This window comes from Phyllostomus hastatus, unplaced genomic scaffold (assembly GCF_019186645.2).
Source record: "Phyllostomus hastatus isolate PE091 unplaced genomic scaffold, TTU_PhHast_1.1 phas_scaffold_555, whole genome shotgun sequence".
NCBI lineage: Eukaryota > Metazoa > Chordata > Mammalia > Chiroptera > Phyllostomidae > Phyllostomus > Phyllostomus hastatus.
Window position 1 is genome coordinate 5,909,437 of NW_025334036.1, and position 16,132 is coordinate 5,925,568.

The following is a 16,132-nucleotide window of genomic DNA, read 5'->3' on the forward strand; positions in this document are numbered from 1 at the left end:
TTTACAGTTTTTAAAATTAAAAAAAAATTTGCCCTGGCTGGTATGGCTCAATGGATTGAGCACCAGTCTGCGAACCAAAGGGTTACCAGTTCAATTCCCAGTCAGGGTACATGCCTGGGTTGTGGGCCAGGTCCCCAGTAGGGGGCGTGTGAGAGGCAATCACACATTGATGTTTCTCTCCCTCTCTTTCTCACTTCCTTCCCCTTTCTCTAAAAATAAATAAGTAAATAAAATCTTTAAAAATTTTTTTCAATTATAGTTTACATTTGAAATTGTTCTGTCCTAGTTTCAGGTGTACGGCATAGTGTTTGGGCAATCATATACTTGACACAGTGTTCACCCTAATGTTTCCAGAACCCCACCTAGGACCAGAGCTATTGCAATATTAATTACTACATTTCATAAACTGTACCAGCACTTGTCTCTTTAAATATGATCCCACAGGTAAGGAGATTTGCAGTAAAAACACTTTTTCTCACTTAAAAATGAAATCACAACATTTCCTGTTTCTGCATGTTATGCATCTAGAAGAGTAACATTTAAGAAAGAAACATCAAACCCAGTTCTGGTTACCTTTGATAGTATATATGCAGATGTATAAACGCGTGAGAATATCTTTTTGAATAGCATTCCCAAGAAGTTGAATTCGTAGAGAACTTCTAATTTGCCACGAACATCCATTGCATTCCACCTTTTTTGTTGGTGATACGGAATTTCTAGGATGTATAAAAGGGGGCGTCGGGTTTTCTAGAACACTGCACAGTCTCTCATGTCTTGTCTTCTCTCTCCACCCTCTCCCCTCTCCTTCACAACAGGGCTGATAGTCTACCTGGGAATGATGGCGGGGGCCTTCATCCTGGGGGGCCTGGCCGATAAGCTGGGGAGGAAGCGAGTTCTCAGCATGTCTCTGGCCCTCAACGCCTCCTTCGCCTCCCTCTCCTCCTTCGTGCAGGGTTATGGAGCCTTCCTCTTCTGCCGGCTCATCTCGGGCATAGGGTATGTAGTCTCAGAGCTTCAGCTGGGCCCCCCTAGACCAATGGTCCAACCATCCTGGAACTCCAGCGCTGAGGGGTACCTCCGGAAAACCCTGGACTGGGTTCTTGTTCGACTTCCAAGATACTATACTAAAGTCAACCTTCGAAAGCGGTTAGGTTGTAAAGTCAGTGCGCAGAAGGTCAATATAACCTGGCACTGCCTTGGCCAGTCTTTGAAATTCATTCGGTTGTTTCGCCCCAGAGCCTAAGGGTCGGGTATAGGCAACTTGGTTTCTGCTATGACCATTTTCAGTGTATGATTGATTCTTTGTTTCTGGCATTTTTCCCCCTACAGTATTGGCGGAGCTCTGCCCATTGTTTTTGCCTATTTCTCCGAATTCTTGTCTCGGGAGAAGCGAGGGGAGCACCTCAGTTGGCTGGGCATCTTCTGGATGACAGGGGGCATCTATGCCTCTGCCATGGCCTGGAGCATCATCCCACACTACGGTGAGCATGTGGCTCAAAATAGCCCAGAGGCCTTGTTTCAAAGGCACCTGCCTCCCGGTGACACTTTCTGTCCTCAGCCTTATTGCCCTTATTCACACAGTTCCTCTGTATGAATTCAATCTTTCTAAAAAAAAAAAAACAAACTTCCACCACTAGAGACACATTGCTGATTTCCATACCTGTGTTTCAGAAAATAATACAGCCTGTTTTCCCATCTCCCACCCCGCCTTCCTCCTTTCTAATTCTCTCCTTTCCCTTCTTCTTTTTATTTGAAAGGATTTCACCTATTTCCTCAACCCTCCACCCCCCAACAAGTTAGGCTTTGGTAACCCCATCTTAGAGATGAGGTAACAGAAGCCAAACAAAGCTAGTGCTTTGGCCAAGGTCATGGCACTGGCATGACCTTGAATCCTGTTGCTCCCCCACCAGCCCCAGCTGCTTTGCAGTACTCTTGAAGACTACAGAAGCGGAGCAGCCCCTACAGACAAGGTCCTGATTCAGCCAGGACAATTTTATTATCCCGGATAATTGTTAAAGTAGATTTTCTAGGCAGAGACCTGGCAATGTGAACTTTCACTGTTGGTTTTGTGAAAAGTAAAGTAGGGAGAAGGCATCAGTTTGATTTTGAGTATGACTTCTCGGTATCCCAGACAAGAAATACTACCAGCCTCCTTCAGAGTCATTTTCAGAAAAACCACTGATTATGGGTGTAGGCTTTGCCGTGGTTTAGGACCTGCAGAGGGATGGGGTAGCTGAAGCTAATCAACCATTCTCTACTCATTCACCTTCTTGGTGTCCTTGTTTTACATGTGGTCCTGTGTGTGTTCGGAGCTAACAGAGGCTCCATCTATAACGTTTAAAGAAGTCTTAGTGTAGACAATGCCTCTTCTATTCGTTAAGATGAAGCTGGGGGCATTAGCCTGATAACCCTCTCAACCCTGAAATCTTAGTGGTTTAACGCAGTGGACATTTCCCCTTCCTGTAAAGTCTGGCAGATGTCTCTGATCTGCAGCTGGCAATGGAAGCATTTACATGGGGAGCATGTTGACCCCATGGCAGAGGGGCTGCATAGCTGCTGACGGACCACTACTGGTCAAGAGTGGGGTTCTTGATAAGATATTTTACCCCGAATGAACAAGGTGATTTTTATTTGTATCCCTGTATGAAATCTGTGATTTTTATTTGTATGTGTGTATGTATGAAATCCTGCATTTAAAAATGCAAGCCTCTTACAAAGAGTTGAGGGAACAGAAGTGAGAATAAAGAAGGAAATGGGTGGTCAACAGGAGGCAGTGCTGGGAGTAGGGAATAGAGTAAGACGGGAAGAAAAGGAGAGGTGTGAAAATAGACTGCTGTGAGTGGTGTCAGTCCTGGGCAGGACCACAGAACTAGAAAACTGAGACTGCTCACTGAGTTCTAAGCCACGTGAGAGTAGATATAGCGTCCACCCCATTCTGAGCACAGGGGCTGGCATATAATGAACACTTAACACACTTTGTTAAACAAGTAAAACAAACAAACAGACAAACAAACAAAAAACAATAAGCCTCTTAGACGATTTGGCTCAACTGAAACAGGCGTTACCTCGGGGGAAATCCATCCTGGAAGTGTATGGTAGACGTGAATCACAGTGAAACAAGAGTGATGATTTATTTTAAGCCTCCCTTTTACCAGGACCAGATGTTTTGTCCACAATGAAGCAGACATTTGACAGTATTTCTCAATACGCCTAAGACATTAATCCTCTCACCGCACCCCCCACGCCCATAGCAGGACGAATGCAGGGGTCACTGCGGAGAGGAGGCTGATGTTTGTGCACGGCTTGTGCAACCCGCTTAATTGCTTTTGCAGGGACGAAGTGATGGGAGGTCTTGGCCCCAGGAATTGGGTGACTGAGTCATTGAGAAAGAGAATTGCAAAACTCAGAATGTTTTTCTGGGAACTCAGGAGCAAAAAAAATGTATATATATTATGGAAGAGTAATTCTCATTGCAGTCAGCTCCACCAGCTGTTGGTGAGATCCTGACACAGAAAAGTAGGGCAAGCTGAAAGACCAGTGAGCAGAGCAATCCGTCTCCAAATGAATGGCCGTCCCATGTATCGAGGCGGAGGGGGGCAGTTCAGTACTTAATTTTATTAATTTAAGGCCCCGAGGATGTGCCTCATAAACGTGGTTAGTGCAGATTACTAAAATCACCATAAAAACCATAGGGGCATGAAGGGATATTGGATTTGGGATAATTTAAACTTATTATCATAAAAATCTTTCTGAGACAGGATACTTCATAAACACACGAGCTTCTGCCCTTCCCTCGTTATCTCGCGGAGATGGGCCCCTATGGCTTTGGTCCGTTTTGCTTCTAATTCTGCCAGAATAGTTTTTGGATGTGAGTAATAAATATGGCTGTGGCTTTTATCTTCCCAGTGTTACTCTCAGGAGAAAGGAAGGGCTTCTTAATTAAAATGAAGGCAGACAACCCAACCCCAGCGAGATGGGAGGGAGCGGAGGCTGCTCTGTACGAGAGGTGTGATGGCGAATGTCAGATGATGTGTGTGCCATGTGTCAAAGCCGCTGCCGCTCCACTTTCCCCGCCTGGGGTTCCCTCTGACTCGTCCTTCCGTTGTACTGACAGAGTCAGAAGTATCTGCAGAAGCAGTAGATATTGGCTAGCAGTCCACAGCAAGAGGAACCACTCAAAGCACAATGGGGATTATTAATGGAGAATTCAAGATATCAGCGGTCCACTGCCGTTGGCCTTGTGGGATATTTTTTAAGTCAGTGGGAGAGTGATTTTTACAGTCAAATAATGATTACCTTCTTAACTTCAGAACTCAATGCATTTATTTCTAAAGTTTTGGTTTTTGAAAAAATGCTGCTGGAATGGTCTTCGGAGATACTTTGGGTGGCATGAGAAAATCAGTTTCTTTAGTTTATAACCTTGGTTTAAAAAACCCCAGTTCTTTTGCTGATCTCTGCTGATATTCACCTATTTTACTCAAAATCTTTGGCACTAAATGTCAAGCAGCTATTTCTACAGAAATCGGAGCTACCTTGCGAGCAGGTGAGTTGGCTGCTGGAAGTGTTCTCACTTCGCACATCTGCGCAGGCATCAGTCATCGCCTGCATTTTATAGCTGTGAAAACCCACCCGCGCAATAACAATGTGAGAAAACCAGAATTTGAACTCTGATCTGTGGGACTGTGAAACTCCAAGCTCTTTCCACCATGTGACCGATCCCTAACAAGGGAAATTTGTGACCCATGAGGATATTTGAAGAATGTTTTATGCCCCTGTCTGGTGTGGCTCAGTGGATAGAGTGCCAGCCTATAAACTGAAGGGTTGCTGGTTCAATTCCTAGTCGGAGCACATGCCTGGGTTGCAGGCCAGGTAGGTCGCCAGTGGACGGCATGTAAGAGGCAACCATACATTGATATTTCTCTCCCTTTTTTTCTCCCTCCCTTCCCCTCTCTCCAAAAATGAATAACATCTTTACATAAAAAATAGTGTTTTGTGGATCCTTAAAACAATTTCTCAAAATGAATTTTGGAAATACTTTGAATAATGAAAGCAGAATAGGATCTGGTCACTGCTTTGCTTCAATGATGGTAGAATTTATTTGAAAAGAGAAGCTCAGTTTCCTTCAAATAACAAAAATAATATAATGACTGACAATGGTTTCAGAAGTGTGTTCTTGAACCCTGTGTGCTGGGATCACCTAGAGCTGATTCGGCCCTTTGACTCCAATAAGAGGAACCCTCTGTTGAAACATTTGGTCATACAAGGCCATGCTCTGGCTTTCCTCCAGCTGCCTCTTCCCATGAAGCAAGGACCCCATGAGGCTAGGACCCCATAACATCTGATCCTGCTGTGGGGTCTCAGGACCCAGGAATTTCCACTAAAATCAAGGGATCATGGCAAGGATGCCCATTGTCACCGTGGGGGTGTGTATGGTGTGTGCACACATGAGAGCACAGGCTCCTCTCTCTGTGGGAGTGGGCGGGGAGGGAAAATAAGGGGGTCCCACAAGGCTGGGCCCTGTGCAGTGCTGGACAGGGGGCTAGAACATCTGTTATTGAATAGGTTGTTAACCTGAATTTCAATGGCTGTGTAGGAGTTGGGATGTTGCCTCTGTTTACACTCTCACTGAAGGCCCGTAAATGTCAGCCCATGCCCACTTGGGGCTTGTAAGGATGCAGACTCCCAGCATCTATCCTGGATGCAGAATCAGAAGCTTTGGGAGCGCAGCAGGAAGTCCCCCTTTGAATCTACTTTCCAGGGGGTGCTCTTGTGCCCTGCAGTTGGAGAGCCAGTGCTTCAAGGTCACCCTAAGATGGTGTCTGAGATCCTTGAACTTCCTCTCTGCAGGCTGGGGCTTCAGCATGGGCACCCACTACCACTACCACAGCTGGAGAGTGTTCGTCATCGTCTGCGCTCTGCCCTGCACCGTGTCCATGGTGGCCCTGAGGTTCATGCCGGAGAGCCCACGGTTCCTGCTAGAGGTGAGCCACTGCTCCGGCCCCAGGTGAGAGCAGGAGACACCTCTGCTTCCTCTGCCCCATAGACATTGTAGGTGGACATCACTACAAGTCCACCTCCCTTCGCCTCAGACTCGGGTTTCTGCACTAACCAGCAGAGGGTTTTTCACGTCTCCTTCCTTGGTTTTGCCAGATGGGCAAGCATGACGAAGCTTGGATGATTCTCAAGCAAGTCCATGACACCAACATGAGAGCTAAGGGGACCCCGGAGAAGGTGTTCACGGTGAGTGTGTGGTCACCTGTGCCAGCAAGAGCGGTCCTCTCCGCTTTCCTGGTTTGGTTTGCTGAAAAATAATTTTTTTATACAAGCCCATCACAGAAAATGTGTCATGAGATGAATAAAACCCCTGACATTCTTGTCACTGCGTTGTAATTAATTCTTTGCATTTTGATGGTTATCCCTCTTGGTACTGATAATTATTCAACAAGGGAAGGAAGCTAGCTGTATTCATGTGGGAATAACATAATTATATGTATTTACAGACACGTTGTACTTAAGAGCTCTCATAAGCATTCTATGTGTTCTCTCATAGTGTTCATAACCATCCTCTTAATGAACATTAATAGTAAGAGCATCAACACAGTTTTTCTAAACATGTCCCTAAGGTTAGAGATTGATGTCTCCCATTTTATTTTCTTCTTCCCGTAAATGTTGCTGCAGTGAGCCTTTTACACACACGGTTCCTTCCCCTTTCTTTACGTTCTGGGTTTGTTTTCAAAGAGTCGATGCCTAGAAATAAAATGACTGGTTGTGAGAGCTGGGGTGTTCTTACGGCTCTTGAGATAGTGTTGCAAATTATATTTCAAGAAGGTTGTCCCAGCCTACAAGGCCACAAGCAACAGGTTACTCATTTCTTACCCCCATTGGCTGTTAGCCTGAATTTTGTTTCTTGCTAATTTGTGAAGTTCAAACATTACTAAATGGTAGTTTCCATGAAGACGTCCTGCTAGTTACCAGGATCTGTCCATTTCCTCCAGAAGCCTTCCTGGATTAACTCCCCCACCTACATGGGGGTGCATATATATTTTTGAATTGGTGTTTTTGTCTTATTTGAATCAGTACCCAAAATGGAATGCTGGATCATATGGTGGTTTTAATTGTAATGGTTTGAGGAACCTCCATATTGTTTCCCACAGTGGCCGCACCAATTTACGTTCCCACCAACAGTGCACAAGGGTCTCCTTGTCTCCACATCCTCTCCAACACTTGTTATTTCTTGTTTTTTGATAATAGTCACAGTGTGAGGTGATATCTCATTGTGATTTTGCATTTCCCTGATGATTAGTGACCTTGAGCACCATTTTTCCGTGCCTATTGGCTATCTGTATGGCCTTTTTTTGGAAAAATGTTTATTTAGATCCTCTGCCCATTTTCATCAATTCTTTGTTGTTTTTTTTGCTTTTGAGTTGTATGACTTCTTCATGTATTTGGATGTTAACTAGTTATCAGATACATGATGTGCAAATATTTTTCCCATTCAGTAGGTTGCCTTTTCATTTTGTTGATGGTTTCCCTTGCTGTACAGAAGGAAGACATACTTTCTCTTATCTTGTTGTATTTTTTAAATGTCCTACATAGCAAACTCCACCCAGTGCACGCACACGCGCGCGCGCGCGCACACACACTACTTCCTGCATAGGTTCTAGACTTCTGTGATGTTAACACCCATTGAGGATAGACTTGTGACTTTTAAGGCAGCAGCAGCCCTACTGTGAGAAAATCAGATATAAATGGGAATTCAGTGAATCGTGGCCCACTAACTTCCCAGAGGCATGAGAGAGTGAAAAGACTGATTCATTTTTGACTACAGTGCGATAAGTACCCCAGCGAGATGCTACATACATCTTTGGTCAAGAGTCACCAAACTGCAGGGTCACTTCTCGCCCTCAACGAACTAATAACGTCCGTTCCATTTAACCGACAACTGAAAGGTCTGGTACAAAGTGGGGTTAAGGTTCTCTCACTCATCTTTGCTTTACAGGTTTCCCACATCAAAACTCCCAAGCAAATGGATGAATTCATTGAGATCCAGAGTTCAACGGGAACTTGGTACCAGCGCTGGCTGGTCAGATTCAAGACCACGTTCAAGCAGGTATGACTGGGAATATGGGGTGGATGGGGGGGCCTCTGTGGAAACCTGTAACCTGAGTGGATGAAGATTAGAAGCCTTGAACGCCCACGTCAACCTAAGCCAGTGCGATGGGGAAGAGGCGCCCTGTACGGGGGTGTTTGGGCGTGAGCCCCTTGACCCCCTCTCTCTTGCTGTGAGCCCTTGAGCCGGAAACTCTGTAAACCTTAGTTTCTTCTCTTTGCCCCTCGTTTCCAAGGGAGAGATTTTGAATTTAGGTAAAATGTCTAGTCTGAGTAAACATCTCTCTCGAGTGTCTTCTTTTTAAATAATCCATAGGAAGAAAAGAGCAAGTGCAATAAATGGCCCCTCGAGGTTTGCTAGTGGTTTCTGAGAAAGTCTTCACGAAGGGCAAGGCCGTTTCTGCAAAGCAGTGGCTCCTGCAGGCCCATCAGTCGGCTGCTGCGCACCGAGGCAGCTGATGGCCAGAGCCTGCCGAGACTGGATGGCCTGGGTGTGTGGTCGGGCAGTGTTTGGAATAGCAGCCCATTCCCGCAGGCAGGGGGCAGAACTCAGTACTTAAGCTTGTCCAGTGCCTTGAAATCCCCACTCACATGCATGAAATATTGTATTCCCAGGAAAGATGCTATAGGACTTTTGGAAGTCAAGGCCAGCCAGTAAGAAGAGAAAAGGCTTTCCTTGGAATAGAATCACCACATCTGGGAGATAATCATTGCCCATTCTCTCCATGACCCCCTAGACAGCTCATTAGAAAGCCTGAGAAATGAGGTTCCTTTAACAGCCCTTCTCCGGTGTGGATCATAGGTCTGGGATAACGCTCTGTACTGTGTGCTGGGGCCCTACCGGATGAACACGCTGATTCTGGCCGTGGTCTGGTTCACCATGGCTTTAAGGTAAGTTCTCGCTTACGTTCACTGACTTCTCTGTGCTTCACGTGCCCCCTCCATAAATTGAGGATTATGATTGGTTCTGACTCATGGAGTTCAGGTTGGATGCTTTGGGCCGCAAGTAACAGGCAAGCCATCTAGGCGTGTCTGCCACGAGGAAATTTTTTACTCTTGTCTTGTAACAAGAATTCCTCGGGCTGCGGGAGGAGTTTCAGCCTCTGGCTGGTTCTCATTGTGAGTGCAAGAGGCCTGTGCCCCTCTTGGCGTTCTGTCACAAGGACCGTCTGCAGAGCCGCCCTTTTGAACAGTGACAAAGTTCTCAGGAGACGTGTGCCACACACCCAGGGCTAAACCAGCGATTTCCACCCAGTGTGCAGCAAGAAGTTTTAAAACGTGCAACCCCTGACTATCTAGTCAGGGGCATGGATCTCTTTTTCCTTAGAGTGTTAAATTAAAAAAAAAAAAGACAACAGCCAACACAGCAATGGCCATCTAGTGTGAACGAATCAAAATTATACCCATATTTTTTGGTCAGATTGGCAAAAAATATATTTTTTGGTGTGCCGAAGAATTTTAGTAATTAGTTTGTGTGTGCCACAAGAAGAACAAAAATGGATAATTACTGGACTAAAGTGATCACTGGTAAAGGCATGTGATTTCCCAGTGATTCTAGACTCATGAGGATTTGCCTCTGAGCTGACAATCTCATTAGTCTTCTTGAGGGTTGATGGAAAATGAAGTGTCTCTTCCCAGAGAAGAAGCGAGGAGTGAGTGCTGAGGAGGCAGCCATCAGCGCCACTGTGAATATTAAGTAGGGAAAATGGGGAAACTCTGCAATAATGGGCCCTGTGATACGGAAAATGAAATATAATATGACCGGTGATTAGCTGGCTCTTCTCCCAAACGGCAGGCTCTCATGTCAGTCATTTCATTCACCTCCAAGTAATGTGACCCTTCTTTCCGCCCAAGGTTCGGGGCCCACTTACAGCAGCTTGCGGCTGTTTAATTGTATGTAGTAGTGCCTGCAGTAGTTTCCGGCACATCATAAGTGCTCAGTAAGTTACTGCCACCAACTAGAAACTTCCAGTGAGATTTTACATTCTCATCGGTGATATTGCTTTGTTGCCAGCCACCCATGACCAAAGACATACTCCCTGGACCCCCAAAAAGTGAACTCGGCTCTAACAACCTCTACATATTCCCCTTTGCCTCTTATATGCAATCATCTTTTATTTCCTATTTACCATCCCAGTGCTTATTTTTGCAAATTTAAGCCAATATGTATACTTATTTCTTCCTCATTTTCTTATTCAAAGAAACATATCGTTGCATCTGCTTTTGAACTCTGTAACATATGCTGGTGATCTCTCCTACGAATAAATGGAGATTTTTCTCACTCTTTACAGCAGTGTAGCACAGGTGCACCACGCTCCACAGAAAAGTACCTCACTTCTTTCAGCCAGGGATTTATTGCTAGACTCTTGGGGAGTTTTCAGACAGTGCTACCATGAGTAACTGTGTTTGGGGCTACTTTGTGCCATGCGAGTTCATCAGTGGAATAGATTCCTGGAGATGGATTATAGATTCAAGTGAGGTAAATCCATAAGCAGTTTTTTTAGACATTGACCAATCATCCTCCATATGTTATTGTACAATTCTGTCCTTTTTTCAGCAATGTAAGAGACACCTGTTTACCCGTAGCCTCACCACCAGGATGTTTTGGCAAAATTTGGGGGTGTTGACAATCTGGTAGGTGAGAATGGTAACACAGTGTAGTTTTTAATTTGCATTTTTCATATTGTGAGTGGGATTGGGCATCTTTTTTATATGTTAATGGCCCATTTTTTTTAGTTGATTATCTTGAACTTTCCTGGTATAAAATCATATCATCTCCAAACAGAAGTAGTTTTACCTCTTGCTTTTTTAGGTTTCTATGTTCTTTCTCTTGTCTAACTGAGTTGGCTAAGACCTGCAAATAGTGTTCAGTAGTCGTGGTGACAATGGGTGTCCTTGTCTCATTTCTGACGTTAGTGGGAATGTCTTTAGTGTTCCCCCATCAGTAAGACTTTGCCTTTTGAGCTGCGATGTGTGTTTTCTTACATGTTAAGGGAGCATCCATCAGTTCCTAATCTATTGGTAGTGTTATCAGAAACAAATGTGGTCTGTTCATCAAATGCCTTTTCTGCACCTATAGAGATGACTATGATTTTTTCCCTCCGATCTGTTTAATATGACCATGTTATATGATTAGATTTCCTAACAATGGACCACATTAAGCATTTAAAGTGAGTGTTATCTACCTCCACTGAGACATGCAGACTCTGCTCACCGAAGGGATACAGCTGCTCAAATGCTCTGTCTTCTCTCTTCCAGCTACTATGGACTGACAGTTTGGTTCCCTGACATGATCCGGTATTTTCAAGATGAAGAGTACAAGTCCAAAATGAAGGTGTTCTTCGGTGAGCACGTGTACGGCGCCACGATCAACTTCACGATGGAAAATCAGATTCACCAGCATGGGAAGCTGGTGAATGATAAGTAAGTGAGAGACCATGGACCTTCCCTAGATCAGGGTCAGAGGCCTTGGGGACCATTCTTGGGAGAGAGCCATCGGAAAGATAAGGAGTCAGTAGGTGGCAGCAGAACTTATTTTTATGGCTGCCAGAGACACAGCAATGCACCTGGTGGCCCTGTCTTGGTGTATTGGGCTGGTCTCCCATCATGCCTGGTCTCCTGGCTGTAGCTGATCTGTCCAAGGATGGAGGCATTGCGAAGGGCCACCCAGACCATCCTCCCTGCGACTCACACTTTTCACAGAGATACGCAGGGAGCTGTGACCCTTTAATGCCACCAGAGCTCATGCTGCTGAGGTCCCTGTATCGACCCACTGCCTGGTTGTCGAGCTTTTTCTTTGATTCCGGACACTTTTTCAGGCGAAGACTAACATGACACTATCTTCTGTTATTCTTCTACCCAATGTTACCTTCAAGGACAGATCAGCCTGGCCTGTCTTCCTCCATAGTGTTGTCCTTTGGGGGAATGATGAGTAAAGTATTAGAAAAGTTTTGCCTACATTTAAAAAATTTTTTTGCTAAAGATTATTTACTTATTTAATTTTAGAGAGAGGGGAAAGGAGGGAGAAAGAGAGGAACATTGATTTCAGAGAGAAACATCAACTGGTTGCCTATCACATGCCCCTAACGGGGCACCTGTTCTGCTACCCAGGCTTGTGCCCGACCCGGAAGTGAACCAGCAACCTTTCGCTTTGGGACAACCCCCAACCAACTGACCCACACCAGTCAGGGCTCACATATTTGGTTTTTAACCAGTGGATACAGAAATTACAACTACTTGAAGCCCATAATTTTTCCTCCAGCAAATTGTTGAGTAAAAAGGGTGTTTTTCTGCTTGGAAGATGAGGAACCAAAATTGGTGTAATGAATAAACAAGTCTGGTTTCTTTTTCTGAGTTATGCTGCCATCTGCTGTTCTTCAGCTAGAAAGCACCCCATCTTTGAAAACCATAAGCCTCTTTGGAAAGTTAAATGGATGTTCTTCTGCTTGAGTGGGTAGTTTTCCCTTTGCTACCAGTATCCCTTCCTTGATTTTTATCCACACTTCTCTGATTTAAAATTTAGATAAAATTTATTTACTTTATTGACTGTTGCACTTGGGGGAAATGCCTTTGTGTAAAAAGAGATTCCAACTTGACCCAGAAATTTTGTCAATAAGGAGATCTGACTGCAACCTAAATGTCAGCCTCTTGTGGGGCCCCAGGAAGGAACAAAAGCACACAGAGGAGTTTCGACCTGCTCCCCAGGCACCTCCTGCAGCGTCCCAGTGCATCTCACGCAATCAGGTGGCTCTGCATCCTCAGGCTGCTTTTGCCTCAGAACTCTGAGCTTTTTGGGAAATGCCAGAAAGACAAAAGAAAAAGTTTGTATTTCAAACGCTGAACAAAAATGTCAAGCCAGCCTTTTTCTTTATTTTTGTTGTTCATTAAAAACAGGATAGCTTTTCATCCCAGAACATGCATTAACCAAGTAATTTATTAACGTACCCTCTCCCTTTAGGAAGAATTTTCTGCTTGGCAGGGATGGGCTCTGCGGGTTAGGATGGGAGAAGGGGATGTAGTGGATTTCAACCTCCCTGGACGGCAGGCGGATGTGCTTCCTGTTTGTGATAACTCGGGACCCAGGAAGTAATGTGGTAATCCCAAATTGTCCTCACAGCTCGAAGGGAAGTTGCTGCGTGCTGCTCAGGGTTAGAAGCTCCAATGGCAAGGAGTCATCGTCACACAAGACGAGGGGCCAGCAGAAAGTAGGGGGAAAGCTCTCATAAGTTCTCGTTGAAGGCCGGCGGTAAATAGCTCAGGGTGAAAACTAGATTTGTAAGATTGAAATCCGAAATGAGGAACGGCATCTATAGTAGGGCACAGGGAGAGTGGAGAGGGAAAGAAGGCAAACACACACCTTGGAGAGAAGTGGCTGATTTCACACACGAGGCTGAAACATTACACACTGCTAAGAGCTCCGTTTACTGGGGCACCGCCTAGAACTTCCCTGGTGGCGGTGGGCCTGGTTCAGTATGGTAGAGCCAACGGTGGGGGGTGTGTATGTGCGCCTCCTGGGTTCCAGGTCTGAGGAAGTAGCTGTGACTGGAGATACTGGGTATTTGGTATTCCAGTTTCCATGTCCATGCCTGTTCATGGGCCTTGCTTATTTTACTTACTGTATTGTCACTTTCATATTAATTTGCTTGATGTTTTACTCTGTTCAGGCTACTATGACAAAATACCACAGATGGAGGGGCTTACACACAACGAAAATTTATTTCTCCCAGTTTTGGAGGGTGGAGGTCCAAGTTTAAGGCACTCCTCTGTGGGGCCTCTCTTATGAGGGCACTAATCCCATTGACCAGGGCTCCAGCCTCATGAGCGAATCTCCTCCCAAAGGCCCTGCCTCCTAACACCATCACATTGGGTGTTAGGTTTCAACAGATGAATTTCAGATAGTTTCTAGCAAGGTGTTCTTTAAAATTAGTCATAAAAAGCAGTAGTCAATTATGCGTTTAAAATTTTTCTGACAGTGGCTTGTTTTTTTTAAATAAACTTTCAATTTCAGAACAGTTTGAGATTCACAGAAGAATTGCAAAGATAGTGCAGGAAGTTTCTATCTACCCCACACCTAGGTTTTTCTTATTATTAATATCTTATGTTACCATGGTACATGCATTGCAATTAATGAACCAATACCAATACATTACTATTAACTACATACAGTCCATACCATATTCAGATGCTTTTCATTTTTACCCACTTTCTTTTTCCGTTCCAGAAGCCCATCCAGGACACCATCTCACACTAAGCAGTCGTATCTCCTTAGTCTCCCCTCCGCTGTGACAGTTTGTGACCTCCTTTTTAGATTCTGTTTTATGGAATCCTTGCTCGTGCAGATTTTCTTTAAACACCAAATTTGTCATCTTTCCCTTTAAGGCTTGTGCCTTTTGGCTCTTCAGAAATCTTTCACATTCGAAGTCATAGAGTCAGTTTCCATGCTTTTAATCTACATTTTAAGCTTGCCTTTCCACATTTAGGTCCTTAATTTTTCTGGAGGTGGCCTGTGTACACAAGACAGGAACTAATTTGTTCCTTCCATACAAATAGCAAGTCGTCTCTACAATGTTTATGAAATCGCCTGTCTTTCCCCTAACGATATGCAAAAACACTTTTATCATATGTCAGTTTTCTTTACATGTATTATTGGGCTTCTGTGCTCTGGTTCCGTGGGTTTGTTTGTCTTTTCTTCTACCAAAGCCACACTGTATTTCCGGGAGGACTCGATTCTTTCACTGAGTGACTAACGTTTTTCTTGGCTGGTTTTTCCCCTGCGCTCTTCCGTGTGATTTTCAGGATCAGTTTCTAAAATTCCATTATAAACAGCTGGTTGGGGTTTTGACTGGAATTATGTAGAATGTCTGCATTCATTTGGGGACATCTTTATACTGGAGAATCTTCCAATTGTTAAACACTATTTCTCTCCACTTAGTTTTATCTCTTCCTTTCTTATGGTTATGATTTTATTCTTTTTGCTTCTTCTTGTATTGCCTTGTTCATGTCAAGTTCAGGGGTGGATAGAAGCGGTGCTAATGGGAATTCTGACTTCGGTGGGGCACTTTTGGTGCCTTACCTTTATGTATAACATCTACTCCATGTTTTGGTTGACATCCTTTACACCATTAAGAGAAGTCTCTTTCATTTTCGTCCTTCAGAATCAATCATCTCCTGTCTTTCCCAAATGGATCACATGTGCCCATTTTGAAGTGATTTTATAGCAATACAGTGACTTTATGATAGTGATATAATTATCCCTAAATCGTAACGGTCAGTTTTCTTGTTTATTTCTTTCATTAGACCAAGCTTCTTGAGGATGATGCCATCAAGGTGACTAAATAGATGTGACTTTTGGCATAGTTTAGATCATCTGGTGGACAAGCCCTGGGCCTAAGGGTAACAGAAGTATGATGTTCATAATAATAATTCTGCCCTAGACTCTGGATTGTCAATGGCTTCAGTTTCCTTACAAGAAAAGTTCCACATGATACTTTCGCTAACTTTTTTTTTTCAATCTTTGAAGTGTCCTGAATGAAAACTCTTGGACCCGTTCTGCATATAATTTAGAGATTGGAAGAGATGATTTATATGGAGACTCATAAAATAGACCTTGGCCCTCTCTCCTTTTATCTCTTTCTTTGTAACTTTGTCTTTTTATATAACTCACTTGGAGATAAGTTTTAAGGTCTGACTGCATTATGATTTATGGCACTGCTTTCTACCCCCTTTTGCCAGAATATTAAAATATCACAGAAGGCCACATCAGCAGCCTATTGCTATATTAAAGAGAACGAAATATTAAGAAAAGCAGAGACCTAAGATAATCTTTAGATATAGTTTTCCCGAGTAAACACATGCAGCGTACAAGTTACATTTATTTTGAAATCAGAGGCCTCTTCCTGTAACAAAAGGCAACCAATTAGTTTTTCTGCGGAAATCCAAAGAGTTCAGTAACAGCTTTCGGAGGTCTCTTTTTTAATGTCTGTAGTAGATTTGACCCAATAAAAATTATCCAAAATAATCTGGC

The 16,132-nt window shown here is 44.0% G+C and overlaps 1 protein-coding gene across 1 annotated transcript in view; it reads left to right on the forward strand.

The window, feature by feature from the left end:
• Positions 1 to 16,132, forward strand: part of SV2B (synaptic vesicle glycoprotein 2B) — a 90,569-nt gene that overhangs the window by 60,905 nt on the left and 13,532 nt on the right. The window contains exons 4-10 of the mRNA XM_045824993.1: positions 816 to 996; positions 1,330 to 1,481; positions 5,848 to 5,981; positions 6,151 to 6,240; positions 8,000 to 8,110; positions 8,912 to 9,000; positions 11,368 to 11,532. Coding sequence (XP_045680949.1) covers positions 816 to 996; positions 1,330 to 1,481; positions 5,848 to 5,981; positions 6,151 to 6,240; positions 8,000 to 8,110; positions 8,912 to 9,000; positions 11,368 to 11,532 — 922 coding nt within the window. The remainder of the gene's footprint in view (positions 1 to 815; positions 997 to 1,329; positions 1,482 to 5,847; positions 5,982 to 6,150; positions 6,241 to 7,999; positions 8,111 to 8,911; positions 9,001 to 11,367; positions 11,533 to 16,132) is intronic.